The 23,531-nt window shown below is 35.3% G+C and overlaps 1 protein-coding gene across 1 annotated transcript in view; it reads left to right on the forward strand.

Annotated features, from left to right (window-relative positions):
* CDH13 (cadherin 13) overlaps positions 1-23,531 on the forward strand; it is a 1,791,933-nt gene that overhangs the window by 224,726 nt on the left and 1,543,676 nt on the right. Inside the window, exon 2 of the mRNA XM_053700758.1 lies at positions 14,025-14,136. Within this exon, the coding sequence (XP_053556733.1) occupies positions 14,025-14,136 (112 nt within the window). The remainder of the gene's footprint in view (positions 1-14,024; positions 14,137-23,531) is intronic.

The raw sequence follows: 23,531 nt of genomic DNA on the forward strand, positions 1-23,531 counted from the left end.
ACAGCTATGTAATTTTCCATGGGAGTTTTGCCATGGATCCCCCTCCGGCATGCCACAGTCCAGGTGTTAGTCCCCTTGAAACAACTTTTCCATCACTATTGTGGCCAGAAAGAGTCCCTGTGGGTTTTAAAATTCGAATGCCTATTGAAGTCTATGGCGGTTCGCCCGGTTCGCCCATTCGCAAACTTTTGCGGAAGTTCACGTTCGCCGTTCGCGAACCCAAATTTTTATGTTCGCAACATCACTAATGAGAGCTATTGCGATTTATGCTAGAATGATTACCACATCCTCAGAGCTCTGGTTAACTGTATTGGGAAACAAAAAAGTTGCATAAAACGCATCAAAAATACATTTTAAAGTACAGCTACACTCATAAGAACACTATCTAATAAAAAAAATGTTTTTTAAAAATTACACAAAAAAGTTATATGAGGTCTCAGGTGTTAGAAAAAAAAGGCAGGCAAAGGATTTTAACATTAAGATACATACATATACGTGTCTAAATATGTATGTATTTATATATGTTCATATGTGTGTACATATGTATTTATGTATTTATATGTGTATTTATGTATTTACAGCCATATATACACATATAAACACATAAATACAAATGTAAATATATATATATAGACATATACATATACATATATAAGTGCACTGGAGCCCTTGCTGTCAAGTAGATTAAACCATTTAAACATATTTATGCAATATTCATATTTAATAAAGGTTTTAACTATGTATTTAATAATACTGTAAATATTTCACATTCAAATGTCCTGCACATAGCAGAATATGTTCTATGTATTTATAAATAGATATTCCTATACAATTTTGCCTGGAAATTATCCCTCATTGTAAAAATCTGCCCTGAGGTATGTGCTTAGTTATTAAATCATGATTACCTATACAATATGAGGCTGTAAAATAAAATGATTTTCCTTTTTACTCCATCACTGAATACTGCTGATAATTTATGTAAACTCTCAAAAGCTCTAGGTCACTAGAATTATACATAGTAACAAGGTCAGCGTTTATAATACAATACTTCCCATTTTTGCTGTTGAATTGAAGGTTTGCAGTCTAAGATAGTTGGGTGAATATAATAAATGTTGCCTTGGTGGAAACATGCATCATATTTTAGAGTCTATTTTTTTTCAAGCATGCATCTCATTAAGCGTACATCAAAGTCATTTTTCTTTGATCTAAAAGAGGGCATTTAAATAAGTGATTTTTTTAAAGTTTCTGTGGTGCAGAAAAAAAATTCTCATGCTTATGGGGTGTGTCATCTCCGTCAACTGAGCTGCAGAATATTTGTTTATCAGACAGTAGAGGCTTACTGCCTGTCTTTGCTAAATTATTGAAAGCACAAAATTGACACCCATTTCACGGCCACTAAGCTCACCACCCATAGCCTCAGGCTATTTTTTTTTCATATTTGACAATGTGAATGGAATAGCCTATCAGAAACCTTACTATTCACCCCATTGGAAACAACAGAATGTGTCCCCTTTTGTGCTACTAACAGAAAAAAATGAAGAGTGCACTCTACTCTTTTTAATGGGGATAGCTCTGGATTGGCTATACTGCCTTCATTATAAAAAAAATAGAAGAGAAGTAGCTTAAAGGGACAGTCTACAATAGCATTTTTATTGTTTTAAAAGATAGATAATCCCTTTATTACCCATTCCCCTGCTTTTCATAACCAACATAGTTATATTAATATGCTTTTTACCTCTATGATTACCTTGTATCTAAGCATCTTCTGACAGCCCCCTGATCACATGACTTTTTATTTATTATCTATTGACTTGCATTTAGTACTGTGTTGTGCTAAATCTTAAATAACGCCTTGTGTGTGAACACAATGTTATCTATACGGCCCACATGAACTAGCAGTCTGCTGTTGTGAAGAGCAAATTAAAAAGCATGTTATAAGAGGCTGTCTGTAGTGCGTTAGAAACAGGCAGACATTTAGAGGTTTAAATGTTATAAAGTATATTAATATAACAATGTTGGTTGTGCAAAGCTGTGGAATGAGTAGTAAAGGCGTTATCTATCTTTTTAAACATTAAAGTGAATGTACACTTTTGAGGAATGTGTGCCCGGTTTTTAAAAATCCTATTAAAAACAGGGGCACTTTAATTCATCAAAGTTTACATTTGAGCCGTTTTGTTAAATTGCTTACCTTTTCTTCTTGCAAAGCCGGAGCAGCATTTCCCCCGCCCGTCGCTCATCTCTTCTTACGCCGGCAATGACAAATCCGGCTTGCTCCAATCACGGCTTCCCCCTCAGAGCAAACATTGCATGAGGCCATGCCATGATTGAAAGAAGCTGGATTCTTCATTTCTGACCTATAAAGAGACGAGCGACGGGCAGGGGACGCACTGCTCCGGCTTTGCAAGAAGAAAAGGTAAGTATTTTAACAAAACGGCTCAAATGTAAACTTTGATGAATGAAAGTGTCCCTGTTTTTAATAGGATTTTTTAAAAACAGGCACACATTCCTCAAAGTTTATATTCACTTTAACAATTTTAGTGTAGACTGTCCTTTTAAGCCTATGGGTGATCAGTGCACTATTCATAGAAGCAGCATCTCTTTAACATAGTATTTTTTTTTAATGCAAAATTATTCTTTTTTATATATTTAAAGAGCTCTCTTTCATACTGTATGCGTGGTAAAACTTTACATTTAATATCTGTTTAAGCCTATATTACTCAGGTATGGTTTTCCCTGCCTTCTTTAATTTTTGTGAATTTCAACTTAATATGTTAATATTTTTTATATTTTTAAAAAAGTAGGTGGATGGCCACACTGGAGATAAAAAGAACATTTTCTTTTTAAAATGGTGATGTGAACAATACTTTGAACTATAATTTATTTTACAAAATATAACTGGAATCTGTAATTTTATGAGTTAGAGCCTACAGAAAAAAACAGGACATTTTTTTTTTTTAAAAGACAATTTAAAGAGTGTGTGGTGACAAATTTGTCATGGTGTCTAATAGCTGGAAGACATGGATGTTTTCAGACTAGCAGACTTGTCCTTTTCAGAACACGGCTTCTGCTGGTAATAATTAAACAAGTGAAAAGGTCAAATTCTGTTATTAATCAGTTATGGAGTCTTAGAGCAAAAACCTTAAATATATTATGCACTATTTTCGAGACACTCGAGTGTAAGAATATCAGTACTGTTGCATGACTTGGCCAGTGAAGTGTTTAATTACTAGTAATTAATAAAACAAAGCAAATGAAACATATTTGTTTTGTTCAAAATCAACTGTGTCTAGCAAATTTTAAAACAGTGAGAAAAATATGTATGTCTGTCTCTTATACTAATCTGTCCTCTGATTTCACTTTCTTTGCTAGTATGTTTTTTAGTCTGATTAACTTAATGGCATGGATATTAATAATACAAAACCATATTTTCCCCTTACAATTATATTGTAATATAATTTTATTGTAGTGTATCTGTCTTTTCTTCATATGCAGGACCCCACATTAGGCTGGATTACACGTGGAGCACTAATTTAACGTGCGCCTGTAAACAAGCAAATTTGCCCATTTATGGGCTCACGTTAAATAACCAGCTATTACAAGTGGCTGGCTTGCTGTAGCACTTTGGTCACACCTCTGGTTAATAAAAAAAATGTCCCCAATATGCCGCCCAAAATAAAGTGTACATTTCCTTTTAAAAAATATTTTATTAAAATAACTGCACGAAGCAGTTATACTTAGTTAAGTTGAGGTGATGTATGGTGTTAGAAAAAAACAGCACTGAAAAGTGCCCTATGGAGACTGTGTTTTCTCTATAAATATATATGTATATGCTTATACATTTTTTTTTTTTTTTTTTTTTTAAAGGTTGTTTTTATTGAGGTGGTAAACAATAACAGAAACAATACACATCAGTCGACATACAGTGCGTTACAGGTACAAGCAGGGCTAACATAGTAAGAAACTAATCACGGTACAATATACGACAGGCTGACATGTGTGAACAATTTGGAACACCTCATTTTGTTATTATTGAATTCGCATTGACCTCTATGCTAAACAGATCCACCAGTGGGACCAAGACCTCCATGGGAATAAGAAGGAAGTCAAAAGGCACAATTTGCAATGCAATGGACAAACAACTTAACAATCATCACAAGACGAATAAGAACTTATTTGAAATCAAATATACATTTCAGGGTATACATATAGAATTATCAAGTGTGCATAGAGAAGCAAAATAGTTGCCTCCCAAAGCACAGCGGTATGTTGGTTATGGGATTTAGGAATCGTAGAATGTAAAGAAAAAAAAAGAGAAAAAAGGGGAGGGGAGATATGTGTGATTTTGCATTTAATGTAAACACATAGAAAGTGTTACTGGTTGCAGGGTCCGAGGAGCCTCTCTATAAGCCATCAAGTGTGGTAGAGGTGAAGAGAAGAAGAGGGGGTAAGGGGAAGAGAAAAAAAAAAAAAAAAAAAAAAAAAAGAGAGAGGTGGGAGGGGGAAGGTAAAGTGTGGGAAAAAAGGGGTGGAAGGGGGGGAGAGGGAAGTAGGGAAGGGGCCTTGGGTAGAGGACTGTTGTATGAGGTTGGGAGATCTACTAATTCGCCCCGGGGTAATGTATATGCCTTGAATATCAGAGTGACTGCCTTCCAGTTATGAGTTAGTTCTCCGATACTCATCCCACTGGCACCAGACTGAGGAATAAAAATCAGATCGTGCCTCCGCTCTCAGGGAGTATTCTTCCATCTTTTGCAAATAGTCTATTGTTTCTAGGACCGGAGTCAGAGTTAAAGGGGAGTCCCTAGCCCATTGTCTAGCTATGGTTAGTTTGGCCGAAAGCAAAATAATGTTACATAAGATTCTAGAGGGTTTTTGGAGTGTGTGGAGCCCTAGGTGAAAGAGCGCAACTTCTCCAGACAACTGTTGCAACAGTTGAAGTTGGCGGAGCAAATCCGCGACAGAATTCCAAAAAACATGCAATTTGGGGCAGTCCCACCACACATGGAGGTGGGTGCCCCTCTGCCCGCACCCTCTCCAACAATCTGCACTCCTGAGGGGGAACACCCTATGCAACCTAGTTGGGACCCAGTACCAGCGCAGGGTTAATTTTATGTATAGCTCAAAGAGATTTGAACAGCGGACTGCCATTTTTACATCTCGGAAGGCTCGTTGCCAGGCTACATCCCGATGTACCACCCCCAAGTCCCTCTCCCAGGCCCTCACTGCCCCTGGTTTGACAAAGTGGGGGGAATCTAAGAGAAGCTTATAGTGAAAGGACAGAGAGCCCTTGAAAGCTCTGCCCGCCATCCAGCGTCTCTCCCAAAGTGTGAGAGTCCGTGGTCGCGCCTTGGGGAATCCCCAGGAGAGAAGTAAAGAGGTCACTCTCAAGTATTCAAATTGCAGATCCCTAGGGAAGTCGTCCACTGGGAAGCTGGATGGCGGTAACATGAGGCGGTCTCCTCTATAAAGGTCAGAGATCTGCTTAATTTCTAGGTTTTCCCAGCGTCTAGGTCTTGAATCCGGGAGGCATTGCAGCATGGCCTTCATAGAATGAATAGGTGAAGGGTGAGGTGCTATCGATTTGTGTGAGCGAAGTTCTCTCCAGTTTTTCAGGCATGTTTTTATGATGGGGCTATAGATTCCTTTGAGAACATCAGCGTGGTCGGGGATCCAAATCAGGTCGGCCAGCTCAATCCCTGCAGGCAATGATGCCTGCTCGATCTGGTACCACTGTGAGGTATTAGGCCTTACTCCCCAGGCTGCAATGTGCGATAACATGGCTCCTTTATAATAGAGGGATACGTTTGGTACAGAGAGTCCTCCGCATTCTTTCGGCTTCTGTAATTGTGATAGGGAGATTCTGGGAGAGTGGCCTCTCCAGATAAACTGCTTATACATTTTTATAAACACGCCTAAAGATCACATACATATTCTAACACAATAATATACAATACATATACATTAAACATTGTATATACATCTATCATATACCTACAATCCCCCTGCTCCTATAGGTGTATTATTGATATGTTTAATTCACTATTGTATTGTAAGAATAGGTTTGAGTTTCTGTTGATGCAACTATTCAGTATTAATTTTGTTTAAACTAATCAAATACTGAATATTTGTTAAATATTTACATTAATTTTCGTTAAATACATTTAAAGGGACAGTCTACTCCAGAAATGTTATTGTCTAAAAACATAGATAACTTCTTTATTACCCATTCCCCAGTTCTGCATAACCAACACTGTTATATTAATACACGTTTCACCTCAGTGATTACCTGTATCTAAGCCTCTGCAGACTGCTCCTTTATCTCAGTTCTTTTGACAGACTTGCATTTTAGTCAATCAGTTTCTGGCTCATAAATAACTCCACGGGAATGAGCACAATTGTATCTATATTGCACACATGAACTAGCCCTATCTAGCTGTTAAAACCTGTCAAAATGCACTGAGATAAAGGTGGCTTTAAATGGCTTAGAAATTAGTATATGAGCCTACCTAAGTTTAGCTTTCAACAAAGAATACCAAGAGAGCAAAGCAAATGTGATGATAAAAGAAAATTAAAAGGCTGTTTAAAACTGCATGCCCTTTTTGAATAATGAAAGTTTAATTTTGACTAGACTGTCTCTTTAAATGTTCCTAAGCTATAGGAACCTGTAGCTTTTACTTTCCTTTAGCGCACTGAAGAGCTTTACTAACCTGCTCCTCTTCTTCACAGAGCGCCGGCCATGCTAACAGGAGGCCCTGGCAGTTGGCACACTAAGCCTCCTGTTAGCGTGGCCGGCGCTCTGTGAAGAAGAGGAGCAGGTTAGTAAAGCTCTTCAGCGCATTAAAGGTTAGTTTTAATCCCTTAAAGGTAATTTAAAGAAAACAAATAAACTCTGATAAATCTTGTCAATATTTTTTTGCTTTCTTTACATTTCTAAGGTGCATTAATTTGGATATTTGCTTCATTAAACCAAAACGAATATCCAATTTCCGTTACAAATTTAGTTACAAAACAAATGAACATCTCAATTCTCTAATAAAGTGACATGAGGTCTGAACAGTGAGCGGCGAATGAGAAGATCCCAGAATAGTTCCTGCTTATCTGTGGAAACATATTACAATGTATTTGTAAAGCTCTACCAAACTACTTTGTGCTGATACCCAATGGCACAGATTGATAAAAAAAAAGAAATACACAAACTTACAACATGCTAAAATTAAAAATGAATATAAGGATGAGGGCCCAGTTCTGAAGGTCTTACAGTCTACAGAAACATGCAAGATAATCCATCTGTTGTGACTATTTGATTTATGATAGCGTGTTGATGCATCATTGTCCTGTTTCATTAAACTGCTATGAAATGCATGAATACTCAGAATTCTATGTTTTATATTGTATACTGATAAATTGTGATTTATAAAATACTTATGCTTGGCCGTATGCTAGTTTTTTAAAATTAAAATGGCCATTATAGGAAAAAAATGACATGCTAACCTGTTAGAGCATCTAATTATAAAGGATTCCAAAAGTTTCATTTTTTTACTATAATTACATTATCAAAAACCAATATACATAGCTTAACAATAAAAACTTACCTATTTTCAAGTCAAAACGAGCATTATCAGCGTAATAAAAAATTTATTTTTATTTGAGAAAAAACGTCATCCGAGCCGAATCCCCCTCTAGTGTGCCTTCATTACAAAATCGTGTGTCCAATCACAATGTGTTATCGTGCATATGATTAACGCATTGTTTCGTCACCCGGCGCATGCGCAATTCAATCTGGCATTTCCCGCATGCGCATATTGAAATAATTAATTACATTTACTGCTCATGATTGCAAGGGGAATTCTCGCAGCGCAGCATTACAATCTTACCTGTTCTAGACCGCTGTCACATCTGTTTTTGCAAGTATCGATTCAGATGGTCTGATGCTTCAGAGGACAGTGACGTAAATGATGACGCTTTACATAGATCGTGCATGCGCAGTACGGACGAAAACGGCCATATTGATAACTCAGGTTATCGTGAACAATTCATTATACAGAATACAGCTTCTAACGGTGGGTTTGGAAAACAATTCATTTTAGCAGATGAATTTTCAGAGAAAGCTAATAATAAAGCCTATTAGAAAAATCATTATTAAAGATGGATATAGCAATTTAAAACAGGTCTTTGCAAACGTTTAGTGTCCCTTTAAGATTATTGTCTCTAGACTACTAAAACCCTGCAAAATGATTAAACACACAGTAGAAATACCGCTCCAGATCCAAAGAGCACTGATGGTCCCGATCAAAAACATTGTGTGACTAATAGTCTCAAGAGGTATTTCTACTATAAACGGGTTAAACACACAGTGACTATAATGGCCCTATAAGTGTTTCCTAAACTATTCATATTTTGTGCGATATAGACACTGCAACTGTTCATAATGCCTGCAAGTGATCATATAATGTAGTCTGATCATTTACTCTTCTAGACTATCTTATAACCTTGGGTAAAGTGCCTCGCAATTTGAATTATTATTGGAATTTATTCCATTTTACAAAGCAGACAGAGAAATGGATTTACCATAATAATACATAAGTCTAAGATCATACTCATCTTGCCCATATACATTTGTTACAAGCCATCAATTAATATGAGTTGTGTCCAAAATGAAAAATATTAAAAGAAAAAAACAATTTTAGCTTGAAAACACACATAGACTTGGGTAGCAAAATAATCCAAATACCACTAAACTTATCTCCTCTTAGTATTGAGTTATGGATTGCACTAATACTTCTTATTACAATTATTGTTGTGAATTCATAACAACTAATATTTAACTATTACTCCCAGTTGAACTAAGCAGCAGGGTCACTGTTAAAGAGTCCAATTTAACTAAATCCCAAACTGATTACCTTACAAAAACTATAGATGTTAACCCTAAAAAATAATGGTGTATTGGGTGGGTAGGTGTGTGACTGGTTGGCATGGGTTAGCAAAGTGAGGTGCAATCTGAAAGACTGGGGGCTTCTGCACACCCATAAAAATCCATAGAACTGCCACTGTGGGATACGTTTATAATCCTTTTAAAGGAGTAGTCATAATTCTAATAATCTTTCTTTTATATGGGAAGACAACGCAAATTCGTTGTCATCATGTTTTCATAATTATATTACTAATTCTCTTGACATTTTCCTTCCTTACCTACATCTAACTACTAAAATTGTAATAAATATCAATGAGTTTATGAGTCTCTTTAGAACATTTTATAAAATTATCTACAAAAATCTAGAAAGCATTGTGATTGACCCCAAAAATTAGTAATTGCAGATTTAAGGAAAATGCCAATTAAATATATCATTCCCCCATTCAGATTAATGACAAAGTGATTCAACTTAGCAGTCACAGTAATTTTATTGTTTAGATATATATTTGCAGGTGTATTTCTGTTTTATATTTCCTAGACTATTTTATTGTAAAGCAACTTTTTAAAATCCCTTTTACTTTAGCACATTGCTCCCTCCCAGTGGCTTAAGTAGATCTCACTGGGACCCAGGGCAAATACTGTGAATGGGCCCCTTATTTCAACAGTGCCCTTTCTGGCTGCTTGAAATAAAAAGAAGCTGAGCTGGTAAATGCATTAGAGACAGAGGAGTTGCTTCTCTATGACTGGGAATAATCCTTACCCCGGGTAGTCAGTGCCACAGAATATGCACTTGCCCACCCTTCTTATACAAATAAGGAGGTAGTCTTTTGCAAGAAATATACAGAGGGGCCAGACATAATGCATGTAGAGTCTAGACCCCCTGGAAGTGCTGACACTACTAACTGCAGAGCTAGATGGGCCCCCTAGAGGTTTGGGCCCAGATTATATTGAGACCTATGTAGTTACATCTCTGCTACCTGCTATTCTCTCCTATTTACCTACAGACAATTATGTGACAGTTATGGTCCATGGGTGTGAGTTTTTCTTAAATTCTGTTACAATTTGTCCAGATGTTATTTATATGTCATAAGTTATGCTGTGGCAAAAAGTGCACCAAAATAGGTGCAGGGAGTTATAAAAGGCCCACAAGAATGTTATTTGGCCCTTGGTTATTCTTTGAAGATATTCCTAGTATTGGTCTTTGCCTCCCCTTTGCTGGTGTACCCTTGCTCTGTTTCCTGGACTTTGCTTCTTGTCTGTATTGTTGTTTTGTTACCTATTCTTAACTGGCTACTTGGCTTTTGACCACTGGAAAACTATATGTATACTTCTGCTCTATTAAATGGCTACTGTCGGATTTATTGGTTACCAATCTCTGCCTGAATCCCGGCTACTCTCCTGATTACTCTTCTGATACTACCAGCAACTTGATAATTACTTTGGTTAATGTCAAGTGCATATGTGAATCCAGCAAATTACGGTAATCATTTTGTACCTTTACACAGTTTCTACTCCAACTGGGTTTTTTGACAGTTCTTGCTGTTGCACAGATAGTTACGTGAAAACTTGGGGAGGATTGAATAGAGACCTCCTGTGGGGTTCTAGTTTAAAAGATTAGAATTAGATATATACAGTATATATATATCTATATATATATATAGATATATATATATATTAACACACACACACACATATATATATATATATATATATATATATATATATATATATATATATATATATATATATATATATATATATATATATATATATATATATGTAATGTCAATGTAAGGATTGCACAATCAAACTGTTAGCCATTGCCACGGTGCACTGCAAATATCCATCCCAGTATATCCAAACAGCAGGCACTCACTGGACTTTATAATAAAATATAATAAATTTATTTCATAAGATTAAAATAGACAAACATTTTGGCACTGCATTGTGCCTTTTTCAATGTCAGTTACAAGAAAAACATACAAACAGAGTGCAGCTCTACACCCCAAAAATCAATGTGATAAATTTATTATATTTTATTATAAAGTCCAGTGAGTGCCTGCTGTTTGGATATACTGGTATATATATATATATATATATATATATATATATATATATATATATATATATATATATATATATATATATATATAAATTTGTAGGTGAAGGAGGGCACTCACAGGACTTATTATAATTAAAAAAACAGCGTTTCCAGATTGCTGGGGGACAACTGTATTTATTAAAGACACTTCCCACTTACCTCATAGGATTGAGGTTACATCTAGTATGTGGGCATTTATTTACAGCATAAGGATCAGATATAAAACTACTATTTATTCTACATTGTTTATTCTACATAATCTACTTGAACTTTGGGACTACAAAAACCTGTGAACTTTGTGCATTTTATGATGTCATATTAAGTGAACTTTTAGTACCTTTAACTGTAATAGAAAGGGAAACTATTTTCCTTTCAGGATATCAAATTGATCTGATTGGTACACCATCCTACTCAAATACATAATATAATTTGCAAATATGTTTTGATACAACTGATTCAAACGCCACTGGTACAAATACTTATACTAGATATATTATATAGAACAATCAATTTTAAACAATATTTTGATTTTCACTCTACACCTACTACTCTGATACCACTATTAATAATATATTGGCTACTAATTTTATGAACAGTGCGCCCTAACACCACTCTTCCTAACAATATATATATATATATATATATATATATATATATATATATATATATATATATATATATATGCACATACATACATATCTATTGTTATATATAATTTATATAATGTTATGATTTATAAAAGAATAAAAAGTAATTAGTACATTAATAAAACACCGTTTACAAATGATAATGGTATGCTCTTCCAGTAACACAGTCCCAATCAATAAATGCACTAATAAACAAATATGCCAAATGAAAATCCACTGGGAGTCTTCCCAAAAGAGAGTTACAGAAATCCCTTCTGTATCAGTTCCAGGAAAAAGAATCTTTGTTCAGTGTATACTTTACTTTAGGTGATCAAACTTTCAATGACTTTTAAAATCTCAAAGAGATAATATTGACAAAAGCGCAGATCATTAATTCATTTAAATACACCACAGGATAAAATGCAGGTGCTCACACTGCCTAAAGCTAAAACCCAGCTCTAAATATATAGTATTAACCCTTTCAATGTATCAGGAGCAGTTTCTGAAAACATTTGTTTTTGTGTACAATAATACAAAACATGTTACTCATAGCATTACAAATTCAGACTTGCATACAAATAAATGACCCCAAAGTTTCCCATACATCTTAGTAAGGGCTAGATTACAAGTGGAGCGCACATTTATTGAGCGCCCGTAAACGGGCAAACACCCGTTTGCGGGTGCACAGCAATTAACCAACTATTATAAATGGCTGTTTATTAATAATTCAAGTTCTCTGGTAGCAATTAGCGCTCATAAAATTAACCAGAGATCAGATATCTGGTTAATTTTAAAAATGTCCCCCAATTGCCCCCAAAATAAAGTATAGTGTGCCTTAATAAAATAAAAAAAATAGTAGTGTCTTTATTTTTATTAAACATATCTGCACAAAGCAGTTTTTAGGGTTTAAAGTGTGCAAGTGTGGGGTGCACTAAAAAGCGCCTTTACATTGCGGTCTATGGGGACTGTGTAATTACAGTAAATATTTATGTATATGCTTATATGCATATATATATGTATGTGTTAATATATGTATATAAACAAATAAATATATATATGTATTTTTTCATGTACATATATATTTAATATTTGCTGGGCGACTTACCCCCTTTGTTGCTCTAGGTTCTCATCCGTGTCTGAAGGCATGAGAACAAGGCTCCCATTGGAGCCTATGGACGTGAGCTCTTGTGAGTGCTAAGCTTCCATGAAATGCAAACATGAGGTTGTGTTCATATTGTGCTTTACTTATAATACCAGCGCACATTTGCATGCGCTGGTATTACTGAGTGGAACGCAAATATTGTGCTTACGTAAGCGATATTTTGCACTCCACTCATAATTAGGACTAAATGGGGGCCTATGAGTGGTGGAAGTTGTGAGCACAAACTAATGTCTGCACCATTCAGGCCACAGAGTTCTCCAGCCTTTTCCCACTTCACAATGACATCACTTCAGACTCCTTATTAATACAATTTCTTTTAATTCTATGTTTATTTCCTCTAGGATAGATAATCCCTTTATTGCCCAATACCCAGTTTTGCATAACCAACATTGTTTTATGAAAGGGACAGTCTACCATAGAATTGTTATTGTTTTAAAAGATAGATAATCCCTTTATTACCCAATACCCAGTTTTGCATAACCAACATTGTTTTATTAATATACTTTTTACCTCCTTGATGTACTTGTATCTAAGCCTCTGCAGACTTAAAACAGCTGCTCCGCCCGATTGCATATGATCAGGTTGATTGACACCCCCTGCTAGCGTCTGATTGGCCGCGTAATCTGCAGGGGGCGGCATTGCACAAGCATTGTTTACAAAACTAGACTAATTTGCATAATATAAAATAGCTGTTGTTTTCTTTTTTTATTATTTTTTAAAGTTATGAGTAACAAGATTGACACTATTAAAATGTATTTTATTTGTTTTCCATATATTTTTCATATTGCTTTTTTTTATTTATATGTTTATTGGTTGTTATTTTTTAATCAAGACTGTCATAACAAAACCTTGTGAAAAAATGTATTTCACTTGGGTATCATTTTCATGACACAGAAGTTTTAATTCTGCAGAATCTGTTGTGAATATGTCTCTCATACAGTATTATTTCATATGCAAAATAGGCCGAAAAGGTAATGGTTTGGCCGCATTCAATTTGCATAAAGTAGTCTGTAATAGTACAGCATTGATCTTAAGCCTAGAATATTTTTTTTATGTCTTCATATAGTCTAAAAAATAGATCAATGGTGATTGTTACCTGTAGTACTTTTCAGGTGCTGTTTGAAGATACAGACACGTCTGTTTGCCAGATTCCTGGAGAGCATAACGACAGCTGTGAGTTGCTGAATAGTTTGATTCTAAAATACTTTGTATTGTTTCTTTTAGGTCGTGGTGTTTGCCATTGCAAAAGATTTTGAATGCATCCCTGGATTTCAACAGAAGATATTCTACATTGAGCAGCCACCAGAATTTACAGAGGATCAGCTTGTTCTCAATGGTAGGAAAATTATTTAAATCTATATGTATTTTTTATCATGTTTTCTGCAAAATATGATCAAAATCATACACACACAATATATATATATATATATGCTTATTCAACATTTGCAGAAAACATAAATCAAATGTTTTGTTTCACATATTGGAATATTTATGCAAGGCTCTATTTCCAATAGTGAAGATGAGCACTGATAATTAAATGAACATGAAGCCCCAATTTTTTATTTTGTGATTCAGAAAGAGCATGCGATTTTAAATAACTTTCCATGTGTCTTATATTATCTAATTTGCTTTATTCTCTTGCTATCCCTTGTTGAAAAGCATATATTAATAGGCACAGGAGCTGCTAATTGGTGCCTGCACATAGATGCCTCATGTTATTTTCTCACCCATGTGCATTGCTTTTTCTTCAACAAAGAATATCTAAAGAATGTATCAAATTAGATTTTTTTTTTTTACTGTATTCTATATCTGAATCATGAAAAGAAAATGCTGGGTTTCCTGTCCCTTTAATTACTGGGTAAGCTTGCATAGTTGGCTAGTCTACTGCACGAAAAACTTGCATTGTTGTATAGTATACAGTGTTTTCTTTTCAGCCAACCTTCTTGAGTTTTGAATTGACAGAAGCATTGGTTTTCATTCATGAAGCTGTGGATGCAGCATCACAGCCCTGGCATTAAAGGCTTGCAGAATATTAACATGAAATATCTGGTTGAATAATTCTGGGATGATTGACAAGCTCTGCTCTCATTCAGTTGGTTGCACAGAAGCAGGGCTGTACAAGAAAATGATTATGCAATGTCAAATTCTTTCAATGGATGCTGCATCAGAGGGTCTGAATTAGGGATGGGCGAATGTTTCTAAAAATTCGAAATTTAAAACAAATTTTTATACATTCATTCGTTCAAATCAAATTTTCGAATGTTTATATAACATTCTAACATTCTATTTTCGAATTTTCGTTTTCGAATTTTTCAATAAAATTCAAAAATATTCGTTATAATAATAGAATGTTTAGCTATGTATTCATTCAATTTTGAAATGTAATATTCAAATTTGAATGTTACATTTAAATTCAAAATAGTATTTGTAGTTTGCAACTGTGTTTAATAAATGTGATATTCGATTTGAATGTCACATTCAAATTCAAAATAGTATTTCTAGTCTAATACTGTGTTTTATAAATGTGATATTCGATTTGAATGTGACATTCGAATTCGAAATAGTGTTTCTAGTCTACAATTGTGTTTTGTAAATGTAATATTCAAATTCGAATGTGACATTCGAAAACTGTAAATTACATTCGTAAATCGAATTTTTAAGAATATTCATTCTTATCAACATTCTATTATGTAAATCCAATTTCTACAATAACATTCGAATTTGAATATAAACACATTCGCCCATCCCTAGTCTGAATGTAGGCAAACAGGTTACCTTACCATTAGAATTAGAGTTGCATTCTATAAGTGTTGATTATAAATTATTTTCCCCTGGGTTCAAATTATTATTTAACTAATGTTATTATATGATGATGATGATGATGAGTTTTTCACAGCTCTATAAACATAGGTATAAATGCAAAGTGGTAGAGGACACTGCCACCAAGAGCTGCCGACTTCTGTAGATCACATAGGTATTTTCATATGATATATGTTATTTTGTTAATATATATATATAAAAAGGGAAGTGGTGTTTATCAAGCACTGTCTGCTTAAGTGAAAACCCTTTTAGTATTAAATATGTGTGTCTTATAATTGTATTTGAGATATTGCTGCTGCCCCCTTATTGGTATACTTGAAACCACTAACAAGTGAAAGAAAAAATGGAGGAAATAAAAGGGATAGGGGTAAGCGCTATTTGGAAAAGAGAATAATAAAGGTAATTAGACCCTGATGTACACAGATATAAAACAAGGGTTCATCTAAGAAATCCACCTAAAAGATCGTACTTTCAAAATAAATATATATAGTAGTAAATATTATATTACAAATATTCTGCTACAAATAGATATATTGCAAATAAGGAGGATATGTAGAACTCTAAAGCACTGACCAAGATCAATAATTGGAAAACGGCAATAGTGATTCGAGTGCATGTATTAAAAGAATAATTTTATTGTGTTACTTAAAATCTAAAAACATAGAGCTTAATATAGGTCTGAGATGCCTGACAAATCTAACTCTTCGAAAGTATGAAGAGTCAGTTCTCAGACCATGGTGATAGCAATGTACACCTTCCTAAAAAAAGCTAATAAAACTAAGTCACAAAAACAGAGTATCCAAAAAATGATTATTATTTAAAAATTAAAAAAATCACAGACAAACAAAAAGAGATTAAAATATGAGTAAAAAATGTATAAAACACTTATCTATTATCCGGATGGTTCAGAGCCAAAATAATACTAATAAAAAAGGTCCTCATAGAACATATAAACCGTGTAAACTAGAAGCCAAAAAACGGAGATCCCAAACGGTAAGCAGAAAAACAGGCCGGTGTTCTGGTAAGAGGCCAAACTTTTGAAAAGAGCTAACCATGTCACTTCCTGTTACGTTACATCAGCTGTTTTACACATTTTGGCCCTAATGCGCTTGCGTGCCAGCGTCATCACATACCTGGCCGCATACGTCACTGGTAAACTATTTAGACCTGTGAAATTCAGAAACCCTTTCTATAGCGCATGCGTGGGATTTTCTATTACAAATGGGGGCTTTATGGAAGGCTGTGTATTTGTCTACTCTGCAATATTCGGAACTCCCCCCCCCCCCACTGCAACTACTCCCATTAAGTTGAGTCTCCATGCGTGTATGACAAACAGCCATTCGGCTATCACCACTGCTGCTTCTGCTGATCCAATGCTTACTGCTGCAACAAATTTTTAAACAATGACATTGAAGGGAGTCTGTGAAAAGCTGCATTGGATCAGCAGAAGAAGCAGTGGCGATAGCCGAGTGGCTGTTTGTCATGCACACACGGAGACTCAGCTTAATGGGAGTAGTTGGAGTGGGGGGGCAGAGTTCCAAATATTGGCGAGGAGACAAATAAACAGCTTTGCATAAACCCCCCATTTGTGATACAAAATCCCACGCATGCGCTATAGAAAGGGTTTCTGAATTTCACAGGTCTAAATAGTTTACCAGTGACGTATGCGGCCAGGTATGTGATGATGCTGGCACGCATGCTCATTAGGGCCAAAAGTGTAAAACAGCTGATGTAACGTCACAGGAAGTGACGTGGTTCGCTCTTTTCAAATGTTTGACCTCTTACCAGAACAACGGCCTGTGTGTTATTGTGAAACCGGAAGTGGATCCTGTGACAAACCGGAAGTGACGTCACTCGTTCTTGTGTTATCTTACTTTTTTTGTATGAGCTTTGCCCACATCGTCAGAGATAGAATCTACTTCCATCCTGGGTCTAATTTTATTATTGGAGCTTCCATTATGTTTTACATACATTGACCCAATATTGTGATCAATTATTGTGTATCAAAAACTTTATTTCAAAAAGCAGAATTTTACTTGCTCATAAATGATGGATCTGTATGTTCAATATTACAGGTAGACAGAGATCTTTGGGAATAAAAGTGTTTATTATATGAAAAAGACAAAACATTATTTATATATATATATATATATATATATATATATATATATAAATAATATAAAAATATATATAATATATAAAAGAGACTAGAGAAATGAATATCTATATATGTGTAAAAACAAACAATTAATCTATATATAAAAGTAGAAATAAACACCAAAAGCCAGAATAAACACCAAAAATAAAAGTTAAACGTATATAGGTAAACTTATGTGTATATATATATATATATATATATATATATTACAAAGAAGCGAATGGCACTACTGCGACTGTTATAAGGAGCCTATTATTGATTTATAGATTCCCATCTAGGGGTAGAATAACAATCTCCACCAGTGGATTATAGTGGATTATACAGGGAGTGCAGAATTATTAGGCAAGTTGTATTTTTGAGGATTAATTTTATTATTGAACAACAACCATGTTCTCAATGAACCCAAAAAACTAATTAATATCAAAGCTGAATAGTTTTGGAAGTAGTTTTTAGTTTGTTTTTAGTTATAGCTATTTTAGGGGGATATGTGTGTGCAGGTGACTATTACTGTGCATAATTATTAGGCAACTTAACAAAAAACAAATATATACCCATTTCAATTATTTATTTTTACCAGTGAAACCAATATAACATCTCAACATTCACAAATATACATTTCTGACATTCAAAAACAAAACAAAAACAAATCAGTGACCAATATAGCCACCTTTCTTTGCAAGGACACTCAAAATCCTGCCATCCATGGATTCTGTCAGTGTTTTGATCTGTTCACCATCAACATTGCGTGCAGCAGCAACCACAGCCTCCCAGACACTGTTCAGAGAGGTGTACTGTTTTCCCTCCTTGTAAATCTCACATTTGATGATGGACTACAGGTTCTCAATGGGGTTCAGATCAGGTGAACAAGAAGGCCATGTCATTAGATTTTCTTCTTTTATACCCTTTCTTGCCAGCCACGCTGTGGAGTACTTGGACGCGTGTGATGGAGCATTGTCCTGCATGAAAATCATGTTTTTCTTGAAGGATGCAGACTTCTTCCTGTACCACTGCTTGAAGAAGGTGTCTTCCAGAACCTGGCAGTAGGACTGGGAGTTGAGCTTGACTCCATCCTCAACCCAAAAAGGCCCCACAAGCTCATCTTTGATGATACCAGCCCAAACCAGTACTCCACCTCCACCTTGCTGGCATCTGAGTCAGACTGGAGCTCTCTGCCCTTTACCAATCCAGCCACGGGCCCATCCATCTGGCCCATCAAGACTCACTCTCATTTCATCAGTCCATAAAACCTTAGAAAAATCAGTCTTGAGATATTTCTTGGCCCAGTCTTGACGTTTCAGCTTGTGTGTCTTGTTCAGTGGTGGTCGTCTTTCAGCCTTTCTTACCTTGGCCATGTCTCTGAGTATTGCACACCTTGTGCTTTTGGGCACTCCAGTGATGTTGCAGCTCTGAAATATGGCCAAACTGGTGGCAAGTGGCATCTTGGCAGCTGCACGCTTGACTTTTCTCAGTTCATGGGCAGTTATTTTGCGCCTTGGCTTTTCCACACGCTTCTTGCAACCCTGTTGACTATTTTGAATGAAACGCTTGATTGTTCGATGATCACGCTTCAGAAGCTTTGCAATTTTAAGAGTGCTGCATCCCTCTGCAAGATATCTCACTATTTTTGACTTTTCTGAGCCTGTCAAGTCCTTCTTTTGACCCATTTTGCCAAAGGAAAGGAAGTTGCCTAATAATTATGCACACCTGATATAGGGTGTTGATGTCATTAGACCACGCCCCTTCTCATTAGAGAGATCCACATCACCTAATATGCTTAATTGGTAGTAGGCTTTCGAGCCTATACAGCTTGGAGTAAGACAACATGCATAAAGAGGATGATGTGGTCAAAATACTCATTTGCCTAATAATTCTGCACTCCCTGTATAGGTATCGGTGCTGTGTACTATGAACAATTTCCCAGGTTGCAAGGGAATCTAGCCTCAATAATTAAATTAGACAATCATAGCGCATCTAGTTATGCTCTATTGGAGCTGATTTAGATATAAACAGGTTCGCTATTGAAATATTGCTTATGTTTAAGTATAAGTGTGGAACGGGAGGATTCAGTAAAAACTTCCTGAGTATTATGTTTATAGAATTCTAATACAGACAGTTAGTGATAACATCCAATGACTTCAAAAGCCACATAAGATATAGTGGGTCTGTAAAGTTACTATTTACCTCTGTTTAGGTTATAGGCCAGTTTGGTAAACCAGACAGTATACATAAAACATTTTTTAAATAAAATGCAGCATAACTAAACATTTTATTTTAATAAAATCTCAAGGTATTTACTGTCCCTTTAAGTAGATCAATATTGGTTTCATTGTGAACTAAAATGTTATTATCATCTACTTTCATTGTGAGGTGTTATCTTTAACATTAGCATGGATGTGATGTCTTGTGGCCCCCAGCCAATCCCGCTATTAGTGGTCAGCCTTTCATTTAAAAAATATGTTTGTGTGCCTCTGGTCTAGACTATTACTATTAGTGACTTTGCTGCATGAAAGAAAAGATCACAACATACTGATTTATTAATTAGAATTATTTCAGAAGCCTGATTTACATGGCATGGTCCAAAGCAATGGATCAAGTTTGAAAACAATTTTGATTAATGCAAACTGGCGCACAGAGAAACTAAGTGCTGTCTTTATCTTATCTGCATTTCTAATGGCTCTTTTTTGCCTGCTCAGAATCAGAAGTGCCTTATAAGAAGACCTGCACAATACTAACAGCTGTTTACCCAACAAACACTGCCTTGAAAATTGCATTAGCTGTAATGCTTATAAAAAAAAATCAGGTTTAGCTTTAAATGAAGCTGGCACATTTGTACAAATACCATTATAAATGTTCAAGTTACTATTGATTCGTTTCTTACAACTGGCTGGTAATAATTCAGAACATTTTTTGAAAAGCATGTTTGGATAGATCACAAAGTGAAATGAAGCAATGTTTTCATCTGATAATGGAATTATTTCCTTCATAACAGTATTTGTATTCATCGCTGAATCTCAAACTGCAGGTACAATAAGTGCCCAGATAAAAACAATGGTCTTTAGAGCTTTTAGTTTTATAACACTTTGAAATAAGGAAGCAAAATATTGCAGAGAGTGGTTCAAATTACATTAGTAACCAAGGAAACATCCCTAATATTTCTAAATAAAAATCCAATCAACAACTTTAGCAGTATTAAACTTTCATTAGAATTGAATATTAAAAGATGAATACTGCTTCCCCTTTAGATGTAAAAGTGCAAATCAATAGTATTCCTATAGTGTAGGAAGATAGTTTTTATTATAAATTATGAAGTAGAGAAAAACTGATGTAAAAAAATAAATAAAAAAAATTACATAAGTTTAGATATGGGCACCATAGAATTATCCATTAATATATCAAGGCCTATCTGTGGTGACTATGGTTAACTTAAAGGGACAGGTAAGTCAAAATTAAGCTGTCATGATTCAGATAGGGCATGTAATTTTAAAGAACTCTACTTCTATCATCAAATTTGTTTTGTTCTCTTGGTATTCTTTGTTGAAAGCTAAACCTAAGTAGGCTCATTTGCTAATTTATAAGTCCTTGAAGGCCGCCTCTTATCTCAGTGCATTTTGACAATTTTTCACAGCTAGACAGTGCTAGTTCATGTGTGCCATATAGGTAACATTATGCTCACTATGGGCTAGATTACGAGTGTTGTGCAACGGCTATTAATGCTGAAAAATTGTCCATTACACTGGAATGGCCAGTAACGCATGTTACGAGTCGCGGCGGTATAGCTATACTGCAAGAATTTTAGCCTGTAACGCAACATTTGAGTGCAGGATTTTCCATAGCGCTGTATTACAGGTTATCAGGTCCGGCTAAAATGCTTGCGTTACAGCCTATACCGACATGATCCATACCGCAATCTAAGAGCAGTAGTTATGGATTTTGTGTAACAAAAATGTTTCACAAAACACATAACTAAAATGTTACAAAGGACTCTAACACCCATAAACTACTTATTAACCCCTAATCTGCCGCCCACCCACATCGCAACTATTAAATAAACCTATTAACCCCCAATTCGGCGCCCCGACAACGCTGACACTAATAAAAGTTATTAAACCCTAATCCACCGCTCCTCACATTGACAAAACTAAATATAAAAATGAACCCCTATTCCGCCGCCCCCCGACATCGCAGACACCTAAATAAACCTATTAACCCCTAAACCGCCAGCCCCCCACATCGCCAACACTATAATAAAGTATTAACCCCTAAACCTCCAGCCCCCCACATTGTAACTACTAATCTTAATCTATTAACCCCTAAACCACCAGCCCCCCACATCACCAAAAAACTAAATTAAACTATTAACCCTGAAACCTAGCACCACCCTAACTTTAAATTAAGATTACAATATATCTATCGTAAAATAAATAAAAACTTACCTGTGAAATTAAAAAACTAAAAATTGCCCTAACATAACTATTCTAATAAAATTAAAAAAACTACCAATTAAAAAATTTAAATTACAAATTTAAAAAACCTAACACTACGAAAAATTAAAAAAGTCTAGAATTACAAAAAATAATACACTATATTACCAAAAAATAAAAAATCTCTAAGCTTACAAAAAATATTAAATGAAATTATCAAAAGTAAAAACAATTACACCTAATGTAATAGCCCTATAAAAGTAAAAAAGCCCCCCAAAATAAAAACACCCCCTATCCTACAATAAACTACAAATAGCCCTTAAAATTGCCATTTGTAGGACATTGCCCTAAGCTAAACAGCTCTTTTACCTTAAAAAATTACTAAGTCCCCCCATAAAAGTAAACCCCCCAACGCAACCAACCCCCCAAAATAAAAACCTAACTCTAAAAAATCCTAAGCTACCCATTGCCCCTAAAGGAGCATTTGTATGGACATTGCCCTTAAAGGGGCATTTGTATGGACATTGCCCTTAAAAAGGAATTCAGATCTTTTACAAGTGCCCATCCGTAATCTAGAAAGCTATCCTGGACAGTGAAGACATCCTGCGCGGAGCGTCCTCTTCATACGGTCACCGCCGTACACTAAAGTTGAATGCAAGGTAGCCGTTCAAAATTGGCATACCTTACATTCCTATTGGAACCTTACATTCTTATTGAAATCCTATTGGTTGATTTGAACAGAAGTGCTCATCCTATTGGCTGATTTGAATTTGAAGAATCAAATCAGCTAATAGGAATGCAAGGTACACCATTTTGAAATGGCTAGCTTGTGTTGGAATTTCAGTGTATGGCGTTGACCGTATGGAGAGGATGCTTCGCGCAGGATGTCTTCTCCGTCCAGGATAGCTCTGCACTGCCGGGATGAAGATAGAAGACGTCCCCGAGATGGATGAAGGTGTCGCCGCATGGATGAAGACTCCTCGCCGCCTGTAAGAAGATGTATATCCGGACTTTAGGAACCATGAGTAGATTTTATGGTGTTAGTCTTAGGGTTTTTTTTTGGGGGGGGTTATTTTTTAGATTAGGGATGGGCACTTATAAAAGAGCTGAATGCCCTTTTTGAAATTTGTAATTTAAATGTTTTAATTGGTAGTTTTTTAATTTTATTAGAATAGTTATGTTAGGTTAATTTATAGTTTCAGCTTAGTTTTTTTTATTTCACAGGTAAGTTTTTATTTATTTTAAGATAGTTATATTGTAATTTTAGTTTAAAGTTAGGGGGTGTTAGGTTTAGGGGTTCATAGTTTAATTTAGTGTTTTGCGATGTGGGGG

This window comes from Bombina bombina, chromosome 1, assembly GCF_027579735.1.
Source record: "Bombina bombina isolate aBomBom1 chromosome 1, aBomBom1.pri, whole genome shotgun sequence".
Taxonomy (NCBI): Eukaryota; Metazoa; Chordata; class Amphibia; order Anura; family Bombinatoridae; genus Bombina; species Bombina bombina.